Source organism: Mercenaria mercenaria, chromosome 10 (genome assembly GCF_021730395.1).
Source record: "Mercenaria mercenaria strain notata chromosome 10, MADL_Memer_1, whole genome shotgun sequence".
Taxonomy (NCBI): domain Eukaryota; kingdom Metazoa; phylum Mollusca; class Bivalvia; order Venerida; family Veneridae; genus Mercenaria; species Mercenaria mercenaria.
In genome coordinates this window covers 73,289,615-73,311,571 of record NC_069370.1, presented here as the reverse complement: position 1 = coordinate 73,311,571, position 21,957 = coordinate 73,289,615, and the positions used below count along the sequence as shown (strand labels likewise).

Genomic DNA, 21,957 nt, shown 5'->3' with positions numbered 1-21,957 from the left:
ATGTATGGTCATTTTGGCTATGGTTGACAGCTATCCCCATATTGTAAATTCAGATTTGTTTAAAAATTCAGTTTAAAACTAAAGGTTTCCCATACCTGTAAATGTTAAAAGTATTTTCAATCTGATATTTTCTTGGATAATGAATAAATTGTAAAATATTGCATGCAGTTTGATAAAAAGTTTTCCCGATGAAAGAAAACTTTGAATTTACTCCATTTAGAGACTTTCAGTTTTTAAGTCATTTTTGGACAAAAGTGTACCTTCTCCTTTGGCAATAACTTTTTATGTAATATTAAACTGACATCTGTAAAGTGCAGAACAGGGTTATATATGCAATAAAAAATTCAGCAACTTTAATTCCAAAATTTTTAGTTAACTTAAAAATTAAACCAACCATACCTTTCCATCTGATAGGCACATGCCATAAGTTGTTTGATGACCTCAGGTAGCTGAGAGATCTTGTCCTGGTTAGACTGCTCTACCACAGACAGTAGTAATCCTAATTAAATTGTTAAGGTGTACTCAAGTAAAGATTTTACATTAATTTACTCTAATAAAAGGTTTCTGCAATTTAATGTGAAATTCATTTTTGTTTTCACCTAAATTTGTAGACTCTCATCAGAGAGGTGTGACACAAGCTGATTACCTGTATCATTTAGGTATGTCAGTTTTTACTATTGAAAAAAGCTTAAAATTACTGGGTAAGCTGGGAAATGTACGAGATCATATTCAACAACGTTTTAAGTTTAGTTAGACTTTAAATCACTAAACATTCAAATTGAAGTCACATCTAATATGCTGAAACTTTGCACAGGTTTTTGTTGTAGTATATACTAAGTTCATGACAAGTTTCATGGAAATCCATGTATGTGTGTGTGTGTGTGTGTGTGTGTTCGGGTTTAACGGTTTTTTTTCAACAATTTTTCAGTCATATAAACGACGGTGTCTACTTGTAGCAGTGAGCACAATGCCCAACTTTATAGTGCTGCCTCACTGGAATATCACGCCGTAGACACATGGCATGATACCCCACCCAGTCACATTATACTGGCACCGGACTGACCGGTCCTAGTACTATCCTCTGAATGCTGAGTGCCAAGCGAGGAAGCTACTAGTACCATTTTTTACGTCTTTGGTATGACGCGGACAGGGATCAAACCCACGACCTCCTGCACTCGAAGCGGATGCTCTACCACTAGGCGACCGAAATCCATGTAAGATTTACAAATTTTGGGAAGGCAGTAATTTCAGCATTTCTATGTTTCATACTTAAAACATTGAATAAAGGCCTAGTACAGGGTGTAATGTTATAACAAGAGCACCGCCATGCGGGTGCAGACACTCATCTAATTTTTTTGTCTCTGTATAATAGAAATATTGACCTACCAATAATTTTCTAAGTCCAAAAGGGGCCATAATTCTTGCAAAAAGTAATGCAGAGTTACAGCACTTGCTGTGCAGTGTCAGCTTTTCATGGTGAATAACTGCTCCAAGTTTTAAAGCAATAGCTTTGACCGTTAAGGAGAAAAGTTGACCTAAACGCAAAACTTAAGCAAGAAATCTGATATTTTCTAAGTCCAAAAGGGACCATAATTTTTGCAAAAAGCTGGATTGACTTAAGTTTCTTGCTGTACAGAGTCAGCTTTTGATGATGAACAAGTGTTGCAAGTTTTAAATCAATAGCTTTGATAGTTTAGGAGAAAAGCTGACCTAAACACAAAACTTAACCAAGAAATCTGATTTTCTAAGTCCAAAAGGGGACATAATTCTTGCAAAAAGCAGGATGGAGTTATGTCTCTTGCTGTACAGAGTCAGCTAATGATGGTGAACAAGTGTTGCAAGTTTTAAAGCAATAGCATCTTTAGTTTAGGAGAAAAGCTGACCTAAACATAAAACTTAACCAGGCAACGCCGACGCCGATCAAGTTATGACAATAACTCATCTTTTTTTCCTTCAAAATATCAGATGAGCTAAAAATGAATTTTGAGACTAGTCTTGAACCTCCAGCTCCTGATTGGTTGATTCCAAGCTAAAACTCTGAAATTGACCAATGGAATGGTTGCATTCTGAGACCGGTTGTCAACACCTCTTCGACTTGTCATTAAATCTAAATGTCAAATTCAAAATTTTTTAAGGATACGCTTAGCACAGCTCAGGAATGCTGGTATATTCTGGAACACTGTTTCAGCATGATGCACAAGAAGTGTGTCTAGCACACTATACACTGCACTGAAAGCTGGGAAATATGTGCTGCCCCCTAGTGGTGTGTACAAACAACTGTATAAACATAGTATGCTGCTCCGTGATGGTAGAAATTTCTGAAAACAGAAAAAAGTGATATTTGAAGTGAAAACTGTTATTATCATACTATATTAAACAAGTGAATGAAGTATTGCCATGCAATACAAAGTCCCCTACTGGAAGGCACCTAATTTTCTCTACTGCAGTATAACATAATGGACTGATATCTGTCAATGATGTATAAACAATATTGTACTACATATACAATATGTTATAACAACACACTTGGATTAAAATGTGCATATATAAAAACCCACAGTTGTTTTCATATTGAATTTTTGTGCCTGATTATAAAAATGTTATCATGTAAGTTATTTATAGTAACAACAAAGGGAAATTAATCTTTAAAAAAAAAAAAAAAAAAAAAAAATATATATATATATATATATACATAATATAAGTCCACAAGAAACTCTTTACCAGGTAGAGATAGGTCAAAATACACCTAAAAATTGGATGTAACATGCATGCTGTACCACAGAAAAGTGGTCTCGATTTTTCTCTACTGCCAGTAATAAAAAAGTTACAATAAAATCTATTTATAGTAATAACAAAGGGACGTGATTCTAAAAACAAGGATGCCTCATGGTGGTGAACATTTGGTCCAAGTTACATCAAAATCCCTCCATGCATGAAGAAGAAATGTTCCTTACAAAGTCATTCTTGAATTTGACCTTTGACCTCTAAATATGACCTTGACCCTAGACCTAGGGACCTGGTTCTTGCGCATGACATGTTGCCTCATCCAGGGGAGTATTTGTGCCAACTGATATCTAAATCCTACTTTGCATGACAAAGTTATAGACTGGACAGGAAAAAAATCCTCTTGACCTTTGATCTCAAAGTGTGACCTTGACCTTTAAGCTAGGGTACTGGGTGCTGCGCATGACACGTCGTCTCACCATGGGAAACATTTATGCCAAGTAATATTGTAATCCCTAGATGGATGACAGAGTTCTGGATCGGACAGGGACAACACCTTATTGACCTTTGACCTCCAATTGTGACCTTGACCTTTGAGCTAAGGGTCTGGGCTTTGCGCATGACATGTTGTCTCATCATGAGGAACATTTGTGCCAAGTAATATTAAAATCCCTTCATGGATGGCAGAGTTATGGATGGGACAGGAAAAAAACTCTGTTGACCTTTGACCTCCAATTGTGACCTTGACCTTTGAGCTAGGGGTCCTGGATTTGCGCATGACATGTCGTCTCATCATGGGGAACACTTGTGCTAAGTGATATTAAAATCCCTTAATGAATGTCAGAGTTATGGACCGGACACGAAACAGACCCTGTTCATGCTATGTTAACATTTGACTGCTAAGTGTGACCTTGACCTTTGAGCTAGGGGTCTGAAAGTTGTGCATGACACATCATCTTATTATGAGGTACATTTGTGCCAAGTAATATTAAAATCCCTTCATAGATGGGAGAGTTATGGACCAGACAGGAAAAAAGCCTTGTTGACCTTTGACCTCCAATTGTGACCTTGACCTTTAAGCTAGGGGTTCAGGTTTTGCGCATGACATGTCGTCTCCTCATGGGGAACATTTGTGCCAAGTAATATTAAAATCTCTTCATGGATGGGAGAGTTATGGACTGGACAGGAAAAAAGCCCTGTTGACCTTTGACCTCCAACTGTGACCTTGACCTTTGAGCTAGGGGTCTGGGATTTGCGCATGACACATCATATCATCATGGGGAACATTTGTGCCAAGTAATACTAAAATCCCTTCAAGGATGGGAGAGTTGTAGACCGGACAGGAAAAAAGCCCTGTTGACCTTTGACCTCCAATTGTGACCTTGACCTTTGAGCTTGATGCCCCCAGTGGCATTCTTGTCGATAGATTTTGCACCTAAGTCCAAAACGAGGTCAAGGTCAAACTGAGGTCAGGTGATGTCTGAAGATGAGGAATGGTCACAGTTTACATTTGTATTAGTATCAATTCATTCTTGTAAGGGGTATTGATGCTAGACGAAACCGTCCCATTTGGTTAACCAAGAGATGGCCCATACAAAGCAACCTAAGTCCAAAATGAGGTCAAGGTCAAGGTCAAACTGAGGTCAGGTGATGTCTGAAGATGAGGAATGGTCACAGGTTACATCTGCATTAGTATCAAGTCATTGTAGTAAGGGGTATTGATGCTAGATGAAACGGTCCCATTTGGTTTAACCTAGTACAGACGGACGGACGAACGAATGAACAAACGGACGAACAGGACAATCACTATATGCCTCCCGCATCAGTAGATGCTGGGGGCATAATAAAAGACCCAGAATCACTCATCTATTTTTTTTCAATTAATCTTAATTGGTATCAAATTTATGTAACATGCCACCTACATTTTGTTTATATAGTGGTTTCTAGAGAAAACGTTGTACACAGCAAAGTCCTTGTCACACATGAAGTGCCCAAACCCTAGCCCCAAGACACATCAGGGCCATTATTTGTATCATTTTGAATCCCTACCTAATCATGATGCTTGCAGCCAAAAATATTCCAGGGGGTCAGGGTCATGATTTTAACAAGTTTCTACTATAAGAGGGTGCTTCCATCAAGTAATTCAAGAGAAGAAATGGCCTGAAGGAAGATCCTTGGTGCTCCAAGCCAAATTTGGTCGATTCTATATTATACTTGTGAAACTGTTTGTACTTCAGGGGCCAATCTGAACTTTCTTTCAGGAAACCTTTGTTGTAACAGAAACTTCTTTCAGGCATGCTGCTTATGTATACTGGTTTTTAACTATGGACTAACCTAGAAAGATTGAGTAATCTGAGTTTACTTTATCACAATTATCAGTGTTTATAATCCCCAATTTACAATGAATTTTTGGGAAGACTTTCTCTATTTCAGACTATGGCAAAACCCAAGCAGAATTTTCACTGTGACCATAGTTTTCAAAACAAAGGACTGGTGACTTTTTGTACAAACTGATGTTTATATGAAGAAACTTTGAATATTGCTTGATGATATCAGTATTGATAAATATGTACATTGTATAATTAAAATATCTAGTTAATAGCAAAGTAATCACGCAGTTTTCTTGTTTTGGGATTTCTTTCTACAGTCAAACAATAATGAACATTTACACCTTAGTGGTCCTGGCACCCAAACAAACTGAAGGCCATCAATTGTACAATCTGAAATCCATACTATTTTTTTTTGTAACATTTGTGTAAATCCACTTCCATCTTGTGGTGGTGAACATTTGTGCCAAGTTATATCAAAATCCCTCTATGCATGAAGAAGAAATGCTCCAGACAAAGTTTTCATTCTTGTATCCTTTGACCTCTAAGTGTGACCTTGACCTTAGACCTAGGGACCTGGTTCTTGGGCATGACACTCCATCTCGTGGTGGTGAACATTTGTGCCAAGTTATATGAAAATCCCTCCATGCATGAAGAAGATATGCTTCGGACAAAGTCATTCTTGTATCTGACCTTTGGCCTCTAAGTGTGACCTTGACCTTAAACCTAGGGACCTGGTGCTTGCGCAGGACATTCCGTCTTGTGGTGGTGAACATTTGTGCCAAGTTCTATCAAAATCCCTCTATGCATGAAGAAGAAATGCTCAACAAAGTTTTCATTCTTGTATCCTTTGACCTCTAAGTGTGACCTTGACCTTAGACCTGGTTCTTGCACATGACACTCCGTCTCATGATGATGAACAATTGTGCCAACATTCATCAAAATCCCTCCATGCATGAAGAAGATATGCTCCGGACAGTCATTCCTGAATTTGACCTTTGACCTCTAAGTGTGACCTTGACCTTAGACCTAGGGACCTGGTTCTTGCGCATGACACTCCGTCTCATGATGGTGAACAACTGTGCCAAGTTTCATCAAAATCCCTCCATGCATGTAGAAGATATGCTCCGGACAAAGTCTGTGGACGCCACCAGCCCGCCCATCCGCCCGCCAAGGGTGTTCCCATAATACGTCCCGTTTTTCAAACGGGCGTATAATAAGAACCAGTATTGTCCATCTTAATGAATGTGTAGAATATTTAGCCATTTCACTTACATTTAATGAATATGTAGCTTGACACAAGATTTTCAGAAGAAATCAACATGGACAGAACAATATATCCCATGTACCATGTACATACCTGTCCAGATGTTAACATCTGTTGTTGTGTATGTAGTATTGGTATAGTAATATCAACAACCACATCCTCTAATAGAACATGCTGCAGTTGCTGAGAAATGCACTGGAAATTCAACATCATCTGAAAGTACGATAAAACACAGCATGAAATACCTATCATCTAGCAATAGAAACTGACATACCAGTACAGGGTTGTTTTCCTGATCTGTGATATAAGAGAAGTTTTCAGTGTTTTTAGTTATGTGTTTAGATAATCCATCCATCCATCCATCAGTTCTGCAGTCTGTACCACTATTAATTTATTCCCTGTATGTTAAGTGGTGAATCCCCGAAATGAATTAGAGGTGAAAGACAAATTATTCACTGAATCTGTGTTCTGTGAAATCATGACACAGAATAACTGCCTTGATCTGGATCAAACTTACAGCCTCTTTTATCAAATCACTTGCCTCTCATCAATGTGGGTTTGAGCCTCACTCGAGTTAAATTCTTCATGTGAGGAAGCCACTCAGCTGGCTTATGGAAGGTCAGTGGTTCTACCCAGGTGCCCACTTGTGATGAAATAATGCACAGAGGAGCACCAGGGGTCTTCCTCCATGATCAAAGCTAGAAGGTCGCCATATGACATATAATTGTGTAGGTGTAATGTTAAACCCAACAAAATAAAATAAATTTATCCCACATGTCTGTGGAAAAGATCATGCCAAAACTCTTATGCCTGACAAAGCTATATGGCTAGATTCAAAGCAAGCCTTCGGAACAACAGTTTCTACCTAATTTTACAATCAAGTTCTTGCTGTAATAGATAAAAGCTATCAAAGCAGTGACTAAATTTCAGCTACTCTCTAGTTGTTGTAAATTATAAATAAGTAAAAACAAAACTTTCCCATTCTGTAGGAAATGTATATCCAACTTGAGTGATTTTGCTTCTTTTTCAATGCAGCTTTAACCCTTATCATGCTAGACACAATAGATTCTGCCTTTGCGACCAGTGTAGATCTTGATCAGCCTGCACATCTGTGCAGTCTGATCAAGATCTGCACAATTCGCCATTCAGTGTATCTTTTTAGTAAGCACCCCTCTTAACAGTTAATGGTACTGTCCAAATTGAAAGATGGACAAGTTCATTATAGAAATTTAGCAGGATAAGGGTTAAACAGATAAGCCTCTTAATTACTCTTCACAGATATTGTATAATCTGGAGGAGTTGAGTATACAATGTTCTGATGTAGTTGTAATATTTCAAGGTCAAAAGAAGTGCCGTAACTCAAGATAAAATAATCATATATGAAAGTCCAAAAGCCTATGAGCATTGTCCATATCCTGTTGATGATTTATACCAGGTTTCATTTCAATAGGATGGAAACTGTAGGAGTGGAGTACACAAGGGTGTGATGGACCGACAGTGCAAACAGTATATGTCTCCTTGGTGTTCAGCCCCGGGGGCATAAACAGAAGGAAAAGCACTAAATATCTGTAAAGGCCATTATTATATGTTCTGAATAATTGTAAAAACACCACAAACTGCTGTCAACTTTTTCCCGAAATTACCAAAATATATTAGATTCTTACATCTTTTGCGGAGTACTTGATGACCTTGTTCTGCTCGTCTGAGAATTCTAGTTTCAGAAGATGTCGCCAAATATACAATGAAGACTGTATGCTACCTCTGTCTGTGTACAGTGCACTCGTATGCTGCATAATGAGAAATTACGAGAGGTTTATTTTTTTCTTCATGTCATTACATATGCATGAACATCAGAAAATAAGTAATGTAATTCTTATAATTCTATATAAACCAATTTCTGCACCAATTTTTCATCTTCATCAATCTGAAAACAACTTTTTATCAAATTGGAAAGAAAACCATGACCCAAGATAATGGTTGATTACACTTAGTGTTTAATTCAGAAATGAGAAAGATATCGCCATTTACTGCTATCTGGTAAGGCATTGATGCAATACTGAAATGAGCTCATTAATACAAGAGCACTGCCTGCGGGTACCATTGCCTGTCTGCAAGTGCTGGACAAAATGTAAGAAAAGAGTTATAGTTCAGAAATTCTAAGTACAAAAAGCGCCATAATTCTCACAAAATGCAGCTTAAGAGTTATGGTTCTTGTATAAAATTCATTTTACATACATCAACATTTGAGCCGTGCCATGAGAAAACCAACATAGTGGCTTTGCGACCAGCATGGATCTAGACCAGCCTGCGCATCTGCGCAGTCTGGTCAGGATCCATGCTGTTTGTTGTCAAAGGCTACTGGAATTACAGAAACTGTTAGCGAACAGCATGGATCCTGACCAGACTGCGCAGATGCGCAGGCTGGTCTGGATCCATGCTGGTCGCAAAGCCACTATGTTTTCTCATGGCACGGCTCATTTTATAAATGTATCTGATGCTTTTTTCAAAGCAAAATACCTACCACATTGTCCACCAGTTCCTGTAGGACCTCTTTCAATTGCTCAAGGTCAAAGGTCACCAATAATGCTGCCATCACACTCTGTACTTGCATCCTTATGACCTTTGACCTCTGAAACTCTAGCTGACCTTCAAACATCAAAGATCTACAAAGGGAGCTCATCATTGCTGGATTCAGTACTGTATCATCTATTTCCAAGGTCAAATTTTCTACATTCAAGACTCTGCCACTAACAGTGCCAAATACATTTTCAGTAGTTGTTTCAAAAGAACCTTGAAGTAATTCATTGATTTTCATAATCTGCCTAGTAATATCATCATTTGAGTCAGTGTTGCCTGTAATTGAATCACAGACGTGTATTGCAGTTTTTCTTTCAGACTTCCTTTTCTTTTTACGAGATTTTGTGTCCAACTTATCTTGTTCTGACTGGGAATCTGGGCTTTCTTCAACAGACTGGGACAGTTTTCTTGAATCAGACTGCTTCTCAATAACTGTAGGCTGGCATACTGATTCTGAATGTGGCTTGTTCATTGATGCAGCAGACTGTGCACTCAGTAACTTTCTAAGCACAGCTGTAAGTAACTTCCATATTCTAAGCTTATCCTCTATGCCTAACTGCAGCTTCAACAGAATATGGTGTTTGGATACAGTATAGAGAAATATTAGAGCAGACAGCACTGTGTAAACATCTGTGGTTTCCTATAAATAGAAAAGAAGCTATTAAGTATAAAACAGATGTGTCCTAGTTTGGAGCCCAGTCCAGAAACTGCAACATCTCACTGGTTGTTACTAAACACAAGTTCATAATAGACATTATTACATACTCGTTTCTATTCCCCATTAAGTTACACTGGTACCGGAAACGTAAATATTTTTCCATATACTGACGCCTGAATTTCATACTGGGTGCGTGACGTAATTCAGTGTGTGTTGTTGCACTATTTTTTTTCTATTTAGTTCAGTATGGTCAATCCTATTCATGCTATTTAATATATTTATGATATTTACGTAATATTTATACGTGGAGATGCGTATGTAATAAAAAGGTTATTATCTTTGCATCGGGGAATATGCACTCGTTCTTCAGCGGAAGAATATTGTGCTCCTAAAGTCACGCAATATTTCCGCTGAAAAACTTGTGCATATTTCCCGATACAAAGCTAATAACCTATAATTATAAGTGAGTGACCCTAACATTAATGCTAATCCATCAGGTAACTAGAGCTGTTTGTAAAACACTTATTACCTTCCCCCAACCCACCCCAAAATCATAGCCTGTCCTTTACTTTTGACCTCTAAAACAATAGATGTTTGTTTTGTTGGGTTTAACGTTGCACCTACACAATCAAAGGTCATATGGCGACTTTCCATTTATGATGGTGGAGGAAGACCCCAGGTGCCCCTCCATGCATTATTTCATCATAGGTAGGCACCTCGGTAGAACCACCGACCTGTAAGCCAGCTGGATGGCTTGTTAACATGAAGAATTCAATGCCCTGAATGAAGTTCGAACCGACATTGGTGAGGGCCAAGTGATTCAAAGTCAGCGACCTTAACCAGCCAGCCACAGAGGCCCCTAAAACAACAGGGGCCATATACTGACAATATGCAATCATCCTACAAAGTCTGAACATTGTGAATCAAAGTAAAACATCAAAGACCTTAAGGTTTGATGTTTGATGTACTGACAGTATAGTCTACCAGTTTCAGTGTGTTTTTAGTTTTTTTCTTAAAATTTCATAGCACAGCTTGATATTTACCCAAAATATTATATCCGGATACGATTACACTTTTCTCCAGTTTCAACAATATATTTTACAAATTGTGATGATACGAAGACATTTAGCAGCAATTGGCAGTATCTGACATTGAAGTTTATGGTTAAATTACCTCTTATTTAAATCTTTTCATAAAAAAGTTGTTTCGTTTCGTGAAAGCAGCCAAACATAGACGATCTACTTTCGATTTCAAAAACTACAAGAAAATACAATTTAATGTTTCGCCGATTTGTTTATTTCTCGAAAAATAAGAATTAAAATCATTTTTAATATCAGTAGTAACTAAACAAACCAGTAAGAGCTTCTTCTTCCGATAATTTATCCGTTTACTGACTGCAAAATTCAACCCACGCAAAGTTTATAGAAATCATACGATGCGTGTTTACGTTCAATGTGGGAGAATTAAGGCTGATCGGCTATGTTACCTAACGCATCCAGACGATTCAGATTTTGTTTTTAAAAAAGCACTGTGTGCGTTTCTGTAATTTTATATACGTTTTTATACGCTTAGAAATTATGAGACATGCGTATTTGCATTATTTCTATACGTAATTTACACTAATACGCATCTTATCTGGAGCCCTGTGGAACTATTTTTTGTCTTTCGTTGGATGTTACCCAAGCTTTGTAAGCCTGCGCAATTCTTAAAATGCACATTTATGCTTAATGAGTTACATTCGAGTATTGCACAATTACAAGTCATAAATATGACAGATTACATCGTATATTGGTCATAGCAAAGGGAATTGACACAACTTAACTTCATTCATGCAGTGAACTGTTTGAAGTTTGAGAAATCTAATGGAACTACATCCCTTCACGTGTTATTCGGTCCATTTAGAGAATCGTTGAACAGCAAGGACTCGTCATAAGGCTTTCAGCCTTTAGCCGACTCAAAAATGGTTTACCATCTGATGGACAAAAGGACAAGACAATGAGCAAAACAATATATCCCCTCTTCTTTAAAAGGGTGCATGATAGCAGAGATGAACTGAAAGTGCATCAACACCTTAACCAAGCTGTGAATGCCAATGGTAGGGCAACTAGAATAGCCCTCCATATCCTTTGTATAGTCAAGCTATAATAGAGTATTACATATATGTTTCAGAAATGAAATGACATCTTGTACTTTGATCATTATGTCCAATTAAATTTCAGTATTACCTTTATACCTCATTAAGCCTATAATTTTTTGTAAGTATAACACCAAACAGTATTTCGTTTAAACCTGACCTAAGGACTCTAAAAAAAATTTACATTTAAGTATTTATCTATTACTTATATAAATCTGGTAAAATATAATAATAGATTACTGGAAAAGTGAATGTTTTGCATATGTAATTAATATACATTTCAAATCACCCAGTACAAACCTTTTCCAAACAATGGCATGAAAGATGAAGTGGGAACTTACCATATTTTTCAAAACTGTCTCACACCAGAAAAACATATCTGAAAAGTTCTCTAGAAACACCTTCTCTACATTCTCATTTTTATGTGCTGCCGTTAGCACTACAGCATATGTCCGCATCAAAACAGCCTCCTTGTGGCTTCTGTTTGAAGATTCAAGCAAGGGAGACAATTTGAGAACTGACTTTGACACAGAGTTATACATCTTGTTACATGTTTCCTTGACATCATCCTTCAAGAAGGGTTTGCTCAAAAGCTGAAATTAGATAGAAAACTAGATGTGTGATTATAAGACACAGGTGCCCCACCCCTGTCACTGTACATGGTTTCATGACTCTAGGTGAAATATTTCTTAAGATGTTTGCAACACAAAATTTTCATAACATTATGTGTATTTTTCACTGAAGGACCATAGCTCTGGCTTAACTGAGTGAAATCCCATTTAAATATCCTTACAGACCTGAAACCTTAAACACACGCAAATAAAGTTCCTAAACATGAAACAATGATAAATGCTGATCAGTGCAACTCACCTTACAGATTTCCTGCAGCAGAAATAAGGTCAAGGTCAAACCATTTGTTTCTTGATCCTTCTTCATCTCTCTACACAGCTGTAACATTAAATACAAATAATAGATGATTACAATTTATATAAAATAGTTTACTTTTAACATACACTGTTAGTTGGAGCCCTGCTCATGCTATTATGTGAGTTGGTAATCCAGCCGGCTTATGGAAGGTTGGTGGTTTTACTTATGTACTCTTCTGTGCCAGATATATTTTCTAGAGGGGCACATGAGGTCTTCCAATGAATGTCGCCATATGGCCTTAAATGTTTTTGTTTTGTTTTAGTTGGGTTTAACATCACACCAATCAACATAATTATAAGTCATATGGTAACTTTCCAGCTTTTGACGGTGGAGGAAGAGCCACGGTGCCTCTCTTGTTGACGGTGGAGGAAGAGCCTCTCTTGGAATTTTTTCATCCTGGGCGGTCACTCCCAGCCTTCCACAAGCCAGATGGATGGCTTTCCCACATGAAAGAATTTTACAACCTAAGCAAGTTTTCTGACCAACAGCAGTGAGGTTCAAGTGACTTTAAGTCAGCGACCAACCACCTGGCAACTGAGACCCTGATATAAATGTTTTTACGTGTCTTAAAACCTAACAAAACTAGAAAATGCTTTTGTAAAAAAGCGCATGTCTCCCCCAATGCAAAGTCCTATAGGCAAGAAGTCAATAGGGGTCAGGAGCGAAAGTCAAAGAGACACTGATGGTTGGCTGCAATAGGGATCATCTACTTGGCATGTCCAGTCATCCCGCTAAATTTCAACACTCTTGGCGTAGTGGTTCTCAAGTCACTGTTCAGGCTCCTGTGACCTTGACCTTTGATCAAGTGACCTCAAAATAAATAGGGGTCATCTAGTCTGCATGTCCAATCATCCTATTAAGTTTCAACATTGTAGGTCAAGTGGTTCTCAAGTTATTTCCAAAAAATGATTTTACATGAACAGGCCACTGTGACCTTGGCCTTTAATAGACTGACCCCAAAATCAATAGGGGTCATCTACTCTGCATGTTCAATCATCCTATGAAGCTTCAACATTCTGGGTGAAGTGGTTCTCAAGTTATTGATCAGAACTGGTTATCAATGTTCAGGCCTCTGTGACCTTGACCTTTAACGGAGTGACCCCAAAAACAATAGGGGTCATTTACTCTGCATGAACAATCATCCTATGAAGTTTCAACATTCTGGGTCGAGAGGTTCTCAAGTTATTGACTGGAAATGGTTTTCCATGTTCAAGCCCCTGTTGCCTTGACCTTTAACAGAGTGACCCTAAAATCGTTAGGGGTCATCTACTCTGCATGACCAATCATCCTATGAAGTTTCATCATTCTGGGTCGAGAGGTTCTCAAGTTACTGACCGGAGATGGTTTTCAATGTTCAGGCCCCTGTGACCTTAACCTTTCACAGAATGAACCCCAAAATCTTTAGGGGTCATCTACTCTGCATGACCAATCATCCTATTAAGTTTCAACATTCTGGGTCAAGTGGTTCTCAAGTTACTGACCGGAAATGGTTTTCAATGTTCAGGCTCCTGTGACCTTGACCTTTAATGGAGTGACCCCAAAATCGATAGGGGTCATCTACTTTGCATGTACAATCATCCTATGAAGTTTCAACATTCTGGGCCAAGTGGTTCTCTAGTTATTGATTGGAAATGGTTTTCAATGTTCAGGCCCTGTGACCTTGACCTTTGACGGAGTGACCCCAAAATCAATAGGGGTCATCTACTCTTCATGACCAATCATCCTATGAAGTTTCAACATTCTGGGTCAAGTGGTTCTCTAGTTATAGATCGGAAATGGTTTTCAATGTTCAGGCCCCTGTGACCTTGACCTTTGACGGAGTGACCCCAAAATCAATAGGGGTCATCTACTCTTCATGGCCAATCATCCTATGAAGTTTCAACATTCTGGGTCAAGTGGTTCTCTAGTTATTGATCGGAAATGGTTTTCAATGTTCAGGCCCCTGTGACCTTGACCTTTGACGGAGTGACCTCAAAAACAATAGGGGTCGTCTACTCCAGCAGCCCTACAACCCTATGAAGTTTGAAGGTTCTAGGTCAAATGGTTCTCCAGTTATTGCTCGGAAATGAAGTGTGACGTACGGACGGACGGACGGATGGAAGGATGGACGGACGGACAGGGCAAAAACAATATGTCTCCTGGGGGAGACATAATAAACAAAGTGACCACATTATCTACTGACAAGTACTGAAAAATAGTCTTCAGTCTAAGCTGTATATAAAGGTTAAAGCTTGTATTTTCAACTTGAAATTTTTTTTCCACAACATCTTTGATAACCACTTTAAATATTTTAATCTAACTAATGGCATGCCTTGTAGAGTTCATTTAGAACAACATCAGGTCTGTTTTACAAAAATGGAGGCGGTGACATTCACAGCTGGATTGAATAATTTAGGAACAAGGAACAATGCTGTGGAATTATTTCAAAATTGGACGAAAGAATTTTCGAAGTTTTCCAAATAACCATATCGGAAAAACTTGTCCTGCCCCTTGTTGGCCATGTTTATTAACGGAACAGGATGATGTGATTTCACAACCAAACCAGAAAATCCTGCATGAGCAAAATTTGAAGAAATCCGAAAAAGGACCACCAAAGGAACTCTTATGAAGTGCAGTTAAAATTAGCTAAGCAGTTTTGGAGATGTTATTTTAAGAAATTTTGGATATCTGATGTATGGAAGACAGATGGACAACTAACATTTAACTATCATTAAAGTTCACCATGAGCAATTACCTTATCAGTGAATGAGGCTACTTTCTCTTCTGTACCAACTTCTCTAACTACAGCTTGGCTTGTAACCTCGGTTAGTACTAAACATTTGTAGTACTCTGTTATACCCTGAAAAATCAATTAGAAATATGTCCATAGCACATAAATACCCTCTCTTTGTGATGTTATGAAACTAAAGTGTGAGTCCTGTCTTTATGAACTTGACATATTGTCTTATCATGGTGGTCATTTGTACCATGTTATTTTGAAATCATACTTAGCGCAACAAAGATACAGGCCAAACACAGTTTTGTGCATTGACAGACAAAAAGCACATGGACTGGGGTAATACTATATGCACCCCCCCCCCCCATTTTTAATGATGGAGGCAAGAAAACAACACTGACTTGTATATCATTATACTTACTAATGATGAAGACCCAAGCAGTGTGTGTAACCAGTCCAGGAATGACTCTGCATCAATCACTTGAAATACTGGTACCGTTCCACATGATTCCAGGATATATGTGCACAGTTCCATACAGTCGCATGACAGTTCTTTAATACTCTCACACTGAAAAGTACATCTTTGTAAAGTTTCTATGAAATCCTAAAAGAAATAGTACTACATTTAATAATTGAAATTATTCAACCTTTAGAATTCAAAATGAATTTTCACAGGGATATGGGCTTATAAAAGAAAAAAATGTTTAGCAGAAAGTTATCATTCAGTTAAGTAGAGAATGTGTATCTATTTAAGTTTATTAGGCCATACCAAATTGATATGTCGTTCGTCAGAACTACCGCATCAATAATTTCATTCCCGAGAAAAAAAAATAAAAATCACCCGCCCGCACGTACATAAAAATCTCCGAAAAAAAAATTTTTTTCCCGATTACGCGGTCCGGAATAATAACGGCAAAGCAGGTTTTATCGCTGTTTTAATGCGTCAAAGTGATATTGATCGGATTCCATGCATCCGTAATACATGTTACTGATGACCAAAACTCAAAAAGTCAGGAATTATGGTGTTGTTCATCATTTGTTTTAAATCTGGAGTGTCTGTGCTAGTGCCACACATGACCTTCGATGTGTCGGTAGGTAATGAAGTAGGCACGTTCTACTTTTGTTCAATACAGTGAAAGGAACGAAGCACGACTTGTAAGACGTGCACGGGGATGCGGTTAAAAATATTTGGAAATATTGTTCAGATATAGTTTTCAAACCATTTGTTATCAGTTGTTTAGTTCAGTATGTTATATCTAGAGCCCAAAGCTGAGGCCGACTACTATCTTAAAAAAATGTTTGTTCACAGATCCTGACCGACCTATCACATTATCTAGGCTAAATCTTTTTGAACGTAACTTCTTTAGTACAGCAGTCAGATATTCTATTGAAACGCATTTAGTCAATTTAGAAATTGTTTAGCTTTTCAAATAAGTAGTGTAGATATAAAATCTGTCCTTTTGTAACCCCAATTTTGCCTGTTTGTCTATTACTTGGCTGTGAATTGATAGAACGAAAAAAAACTGGAAAAAACAGACCTCCCCAACTCTAAATTTCTAGTTCAGTCAAAGCAAAACAAACAACACTTTAAGGGTGGCCATATAACACTTTAAGGGTGGCCATATTTGGATCATTCTTTCTCAGTCTTGTTATCATTTTTGCCTGAAATGAATCTCCACCACAAAAAACATAAGCTAGCCTGATCTGTTAAGAAATTATTCCAAAGGGATTCGAGCAATGTCGAAGCATCTGTATGATCAACTCTGTTTGGTCTCACTGGTCAAGTGGTTTGTTACTTCCCTTCACCTCTATGGGTTGGAGTTCCACTAGGGGCACAAAGTTGTTCATGTGCCGAAGCCATCTAACTGTGCTTCAGAAGAAATGTTATTCCACACATGTGCCTGTTTTGTCTTAAATATTCCTCATGCTGTGCCGTTAAATAGGCAGGCCTTCAGATTAATGTAGAAAAATCAACATTAAAAATAAGACACTCATCCCTTAGAAATTATAACTAAAAAAAAAACAAAGTGATTCAGTGAGGTTTGGCAAGAATTTATTTGCAAAATCATTCATGTAGTCTTTAAAACATAATAGAAAAGCTATATACTGTGTTACCCACACTGTAAATGTTTGATTTCTGTGTTATTTCTAAAGAAATGTTAACTTCATGTATAATCATAACCGCCTCCTCAAGGGTCCAAGCTGGGAAAAAAAATAAAAAAAGCCCGCTCGCTCCATGTAAAATCTACCCGCCTCTGAAAAAATCAAAATTGAGAAAAAAAAAATAAAATAAAAATTTCGCTCGCCCGCTCCAATTTTTTTTGAAAATTTTCCGAAGAACTATTAATCAATTTGGTATGGCCTTAGGTGTAATTATCAATTACCAAAGGGACCAGATGAATGGTTTTGTTTGTTTGTGTTTGGGTTTAACGTCTTTTTCAACAATTTTTCAGTCATATAAACGACGGTGTCTACTTGTAGCAGTGAGCACAATGCCCAACTTTATAGTGCTGCCTCACTGGAAAATCACGCCGTAGACACGTGGCATGATACCCCACCCAGTCACATTATACTGACACCGGGCTGACCAGTCCTAGCACTATCCCCTTAATGCTGAGCGCCAAGCGAGGAAGCTGCTAGTACCATTTTTTTACGTCTCTGGTACCCACGACCTCCCGCAGTCGAAGCGGACGCTCTACCACTAGGCTACCGAGGCGGTCCAGATAAATGTTAGTTAGGAGAGTGCAAGAAACAAAAGATGCTTCAGTTACCACAGCTTCACTAACACCTGTAATGTATCAGCATCTATACAACTACTTAGTTTAATGTCTCATCAGAAAGACTGTTTATAGTTTCAAATGGAGTAGGAGAGGCAGATGTGGGACTCAAAAATATGACCTCTAGTGTCTATTACCTTAAACTGGTCCTCAAATCTACCTGTCAAACATTCCACAGCCAGCAAACCAATCAAGCACCTGATTTGATCACAAGACCACAAATGTTCCAGTGGGAGACACCGAATGATCTAAAATAAAAAGACAAGAACCCTTACCTTTACTGTATGTTAACATTTTAACAGTAGAATTAAACAAGTTATGAATTAATGTACAGTTCAACCTGTCTTAGCGGTCACCTATATTAAGCAGCCACTTGCCATAAGCAGCCAGTAAGCTTACTTCTCAAATTGTCTTTCTGTTCTAACTTTAACTTGTCTTTAGCTGCCAGATTGTGCTGCTCCCTCTGCTGCATGCCTTATACAAGTTTGACTGGGACTAGATTCCAGTAATTAACATCAAAATCTATATGACTGTGTACAAGTATGCATGATCTTAAAAAAGTGTTTGAACAAGCAAATTCGATTAATTGGAATCCCCCGCCGAAAGGGTCAGAGTTGAGGAACGGCAAAAAAATATATCAAGCAAAAAGTTAAGAATGTTACCAAGAAGCAAATAATTTCAATAGTCAAAATCAAATTAAAAGAAAATGAATGGCTTGTTTGGGTGGGGGGGGGTGGGGTGAGGATACCACAGTTTACATGTTGATTATAAATATTGATAGAAAACGAAAAATGAAAAAAAAAAAAATGGGGGGGGGGGGGGAGAGGGGTGACCAAGGTAAGGTGGTGACCAGGTGTAGGTACACAACATCACATGTTTATAATAAATGTTCATGGAACAGAATGAAAGAAGTTTAATGAAATTCTTCCAATTGGCTGGTTTGTTATGTACAGATCTGTGGATTTTTAAACAATTAAAGGGCAATAACTATATGGAAAATTGACCAATCGATAAAAAACTTGAAGGGCATCGTCGAAGTATCTTGGTTCATGTCTATTTCAAGTTTGATGAAATTCTACCTGCTAGTTACTGAGAAATGGCTGCAGACAGACATTTTTCATTAAATCAAGGGCAATAACTCTGAGGGAAATTGACCTATCAAAAAAAAAAAACTTGACGGGCATCAGCGCAGTATCTTGGTTCATGTCTATTTCAAATTTGATGAAATTCTACCTGTTAGTTACTGAGAAATGGCTGCAGACGGACATTTTTTATTAAATCAAGGGCAATAACTCTGAGGGAAATTGACCAATCAAAAAAAAAACTTGAAGGGCATCATCGCAGTATGTTGGTTCATGTTTATTTCAAGTTTCATGAAATTCTACCAAGTAGTTACTGAGAAATGGCTGTGGACGGACGGACTGACTGACGGACTGATGAACGAACAACGCCATTTCAATACCCCACTCCCGATTTCATCGGCGGGGGATAATAAAAATCATTCAATTTCCTGGGCAATAAATTTCTTCATTCTGGCAAAAAAAATCATAGGAACATTAAGTCATGGATTTCAAATTATATTTCTTTCTTGGATTTTGAATTCACAGACTGAGGCAATCATGAAGTGAGATCATCACATGTGATTTGCAATTATCATAAGTCATTTTCATAACTGAATCACTTACAAGCAGAAGATCGCATTTGTTAGGAATATAGCTTTCAGCATTTGGATCATAAAATATTTCGATCTGAGGAGTACCATTAATGAATTAAAATCTGAATCAAGCAGTACTAAGGCTTGTTGTTACAATACAGGCTTTACATTTGTTTAGTCAGACTGGTATCAAAATTACAGCTGAACGTCTGGTAACATTTGGCAGCAAATTTAATTATGTTTAATACAAAAGAACAAAACACAAGGTTAGTCTTAATTTTTTCTTGTTTGAAAGTTATCACAACAAAGCGGCTAAACACTTACAACTGGTGGAATAGAAAACAGATCAAGACGGACGTTCCATTCTATCAAAAGTTCGGCAGTGAAATATGTAATTCATTAATTTTGAATTATATATACCTGGTATTTCATATAACAGCATGTAATAAATCGATTTTTTCCACAGACAAACTGTACTAAAATTTAGTAAGAAAGACTGATGTTGCCTTGTGATGTTTGCTGACATTCTGATGTCAACTGAAAGCTGTAGGTTTCAGTATGCAAATTAGAATTCTCATTTAAGTGGTATCAGGTAAACTTCTTTACCTTGACACATTCCTGCAGCTGTCTCAGATCCCCTATATGTACTGTATTTGTATTACTCCAGATCATTGTCAGAGCTTCAGATGCTTCCTTCAGTCTGCCCATACCCTCACTGTGGATAAATAAAGTAAAGTGAGTAGATTCAAGTCATAAATAACAAATGAGTTAACAGATAGAACAAGAAAATATCTTTTACCTTCCAGTTATTTTACAACTTTCATCATCCGTGATGCTGTGATAGATAGGTAGGACATGAAGTTCTCTTTAAGGGATACTGGTTGGTGAGGCAACATTACTGCATAGATAACCTGGACGTATTGTAATTAAATCGATTAAACACTTCAACCCTTAGAATCAAACTCACCATTGTCAATTGTTCAGAAATATTCAAACTCTACAAGTACTGAAAATCTAGTCAAATCTCATATTTTATGTATTTACGATGACTCTGAATATTTTTTATAAAAACCGCATTCAAAATGACTGGGGAATTCCGCTTCTGGTGCCTACAGCTGACATGTAAGAATACCAGTTGATTTCTAGAATATATAAACTCCCAAATTGGCAAACAGTCATCCAACAAAATACTGGTAAGAAAAGGCACAGATATGTTTTAAGTGGTTTAACTGGTGGCCTACTGTTAGTTTAAACACTATTTTATTTTTGAAGCAACATACACATAACATGTACAACAAATTTTTACATGTCACATACATGGATTGGAAAACAAGCTGACAGCATATGTAAATTCCTTTCCTTGGCTTACTGTTGTTTTCCCATCTAACACAGTTACCTTACAAAGTGTAAGTATGTCAATAGCCACACTAACCTTACAGGTAAATACACTGAATTTAAGGATTCAAATATATATGAAACCACTGTCAACAACTTTTAAATTATTACTAGTAGTAATTTTTAATGTTCATTTAAAAAACTTAGATGTGTGTCCATAGAACACAGGTCCCTCCCCACACCCACCACCCCTCTTGTCACTGTACATGGTTTCATGATTTTACATGAAAGATATATGCAACACAAACTTTTAAGCACTTTATGTGTATTTTTCACTAAGTGAAGGACCAAAACTCTGGCCTAGCTGCATGAAATCCAAAAGAGAACACAAGGTGCACAACATCACACGCTATATAACAATCCTCTAACGTTTATGACTCGGAGATACATGTGGTATAATTTTTTATTTTTTGACTAAGTCATGGGCCATTACTCTGGTCTTGCAAAGTGAAATAAAACAAGAGGGCCAAGATGGCCCTAGGTCGCTCACCTGATAAACACACCATAACAGTGTAAACATGTTTGACATAGTGATTTCATGGAAACAAATATTCTGACCAATTTTCATTAAGATTGGATCAAAAATGTGGTCTCTTAAGTGTAAACAAGCATTTTCTTCAATTTGACCTAGTGACCTAGTTTTTGAGCTAAGATGACCTACATTCGAATCTGACCTAGATTTGATCAAGGCAATCATTCTGACTAAATTTCATCAACCTCGATTAAAAAATACAGCCTCTATCGCATACAAAACATTTTTCTTTGATATATCCTAGCGACCTAGTTTTTGACCCCAGGTGA

The 21,957-nt window shown here is 37.5% G+C and overlaps 1 protein-coding gene across 2 annotated transcripts in view; it reads right to left on the bottom strand.

Moving 5' to 3' along the window:
* Nucleotides 1-21,957, bottom strand: part of LOC123561299 (unhealthy ribosome biogenesis protein 2 homolog) — a 106,981-nt gene that overhangs the window by 3,130 nt on the left and 81,894 nt on the right. For both annotated transcript variants that reach the window (XM_045353569.2, XM_045353570.2), the window contains exons 19-29: nt 20,368-20,476; nt 18,245-18,355; nt 15,752-15,898; nt 15,349-15,453; nt 12,558-12,635; nt 12,029-12,280; nt 8,840-9,535; nt 7,983-8,105; nt 6,412-6,531; nt 2,141-2,318; nt 400-499 (exon numbers count right to left, since the gene is read on the bottom strand). In XM_045353569.2, coding sequence (XP_045209504.2) covers nt 400-499; nt 2,141-2,318; nt 6,412-6,531; nt 7,983-8,105; nt 8,840-9,535; nt 12,029-12,280; nt 12,558-12,635; nt 15,349-15,453; nt 15,752-15,898; nt 18,245-18,355; nt 20,368-20,476 — 2,019 coding nt within the window. The remainder of the gene's footprint in view (nt 1-399; nt 500-2,140; nt 2,319-6,411; nt 6,532-7,982; nt 8,106-8,839; nt 9,536-12,028; nt 12,281-12,557; nt 12,636-15,348; nt 15,454-15,751; nt 15,899-18,244; nt 18,356-20,367; nt 20,477-21,957) is intronic.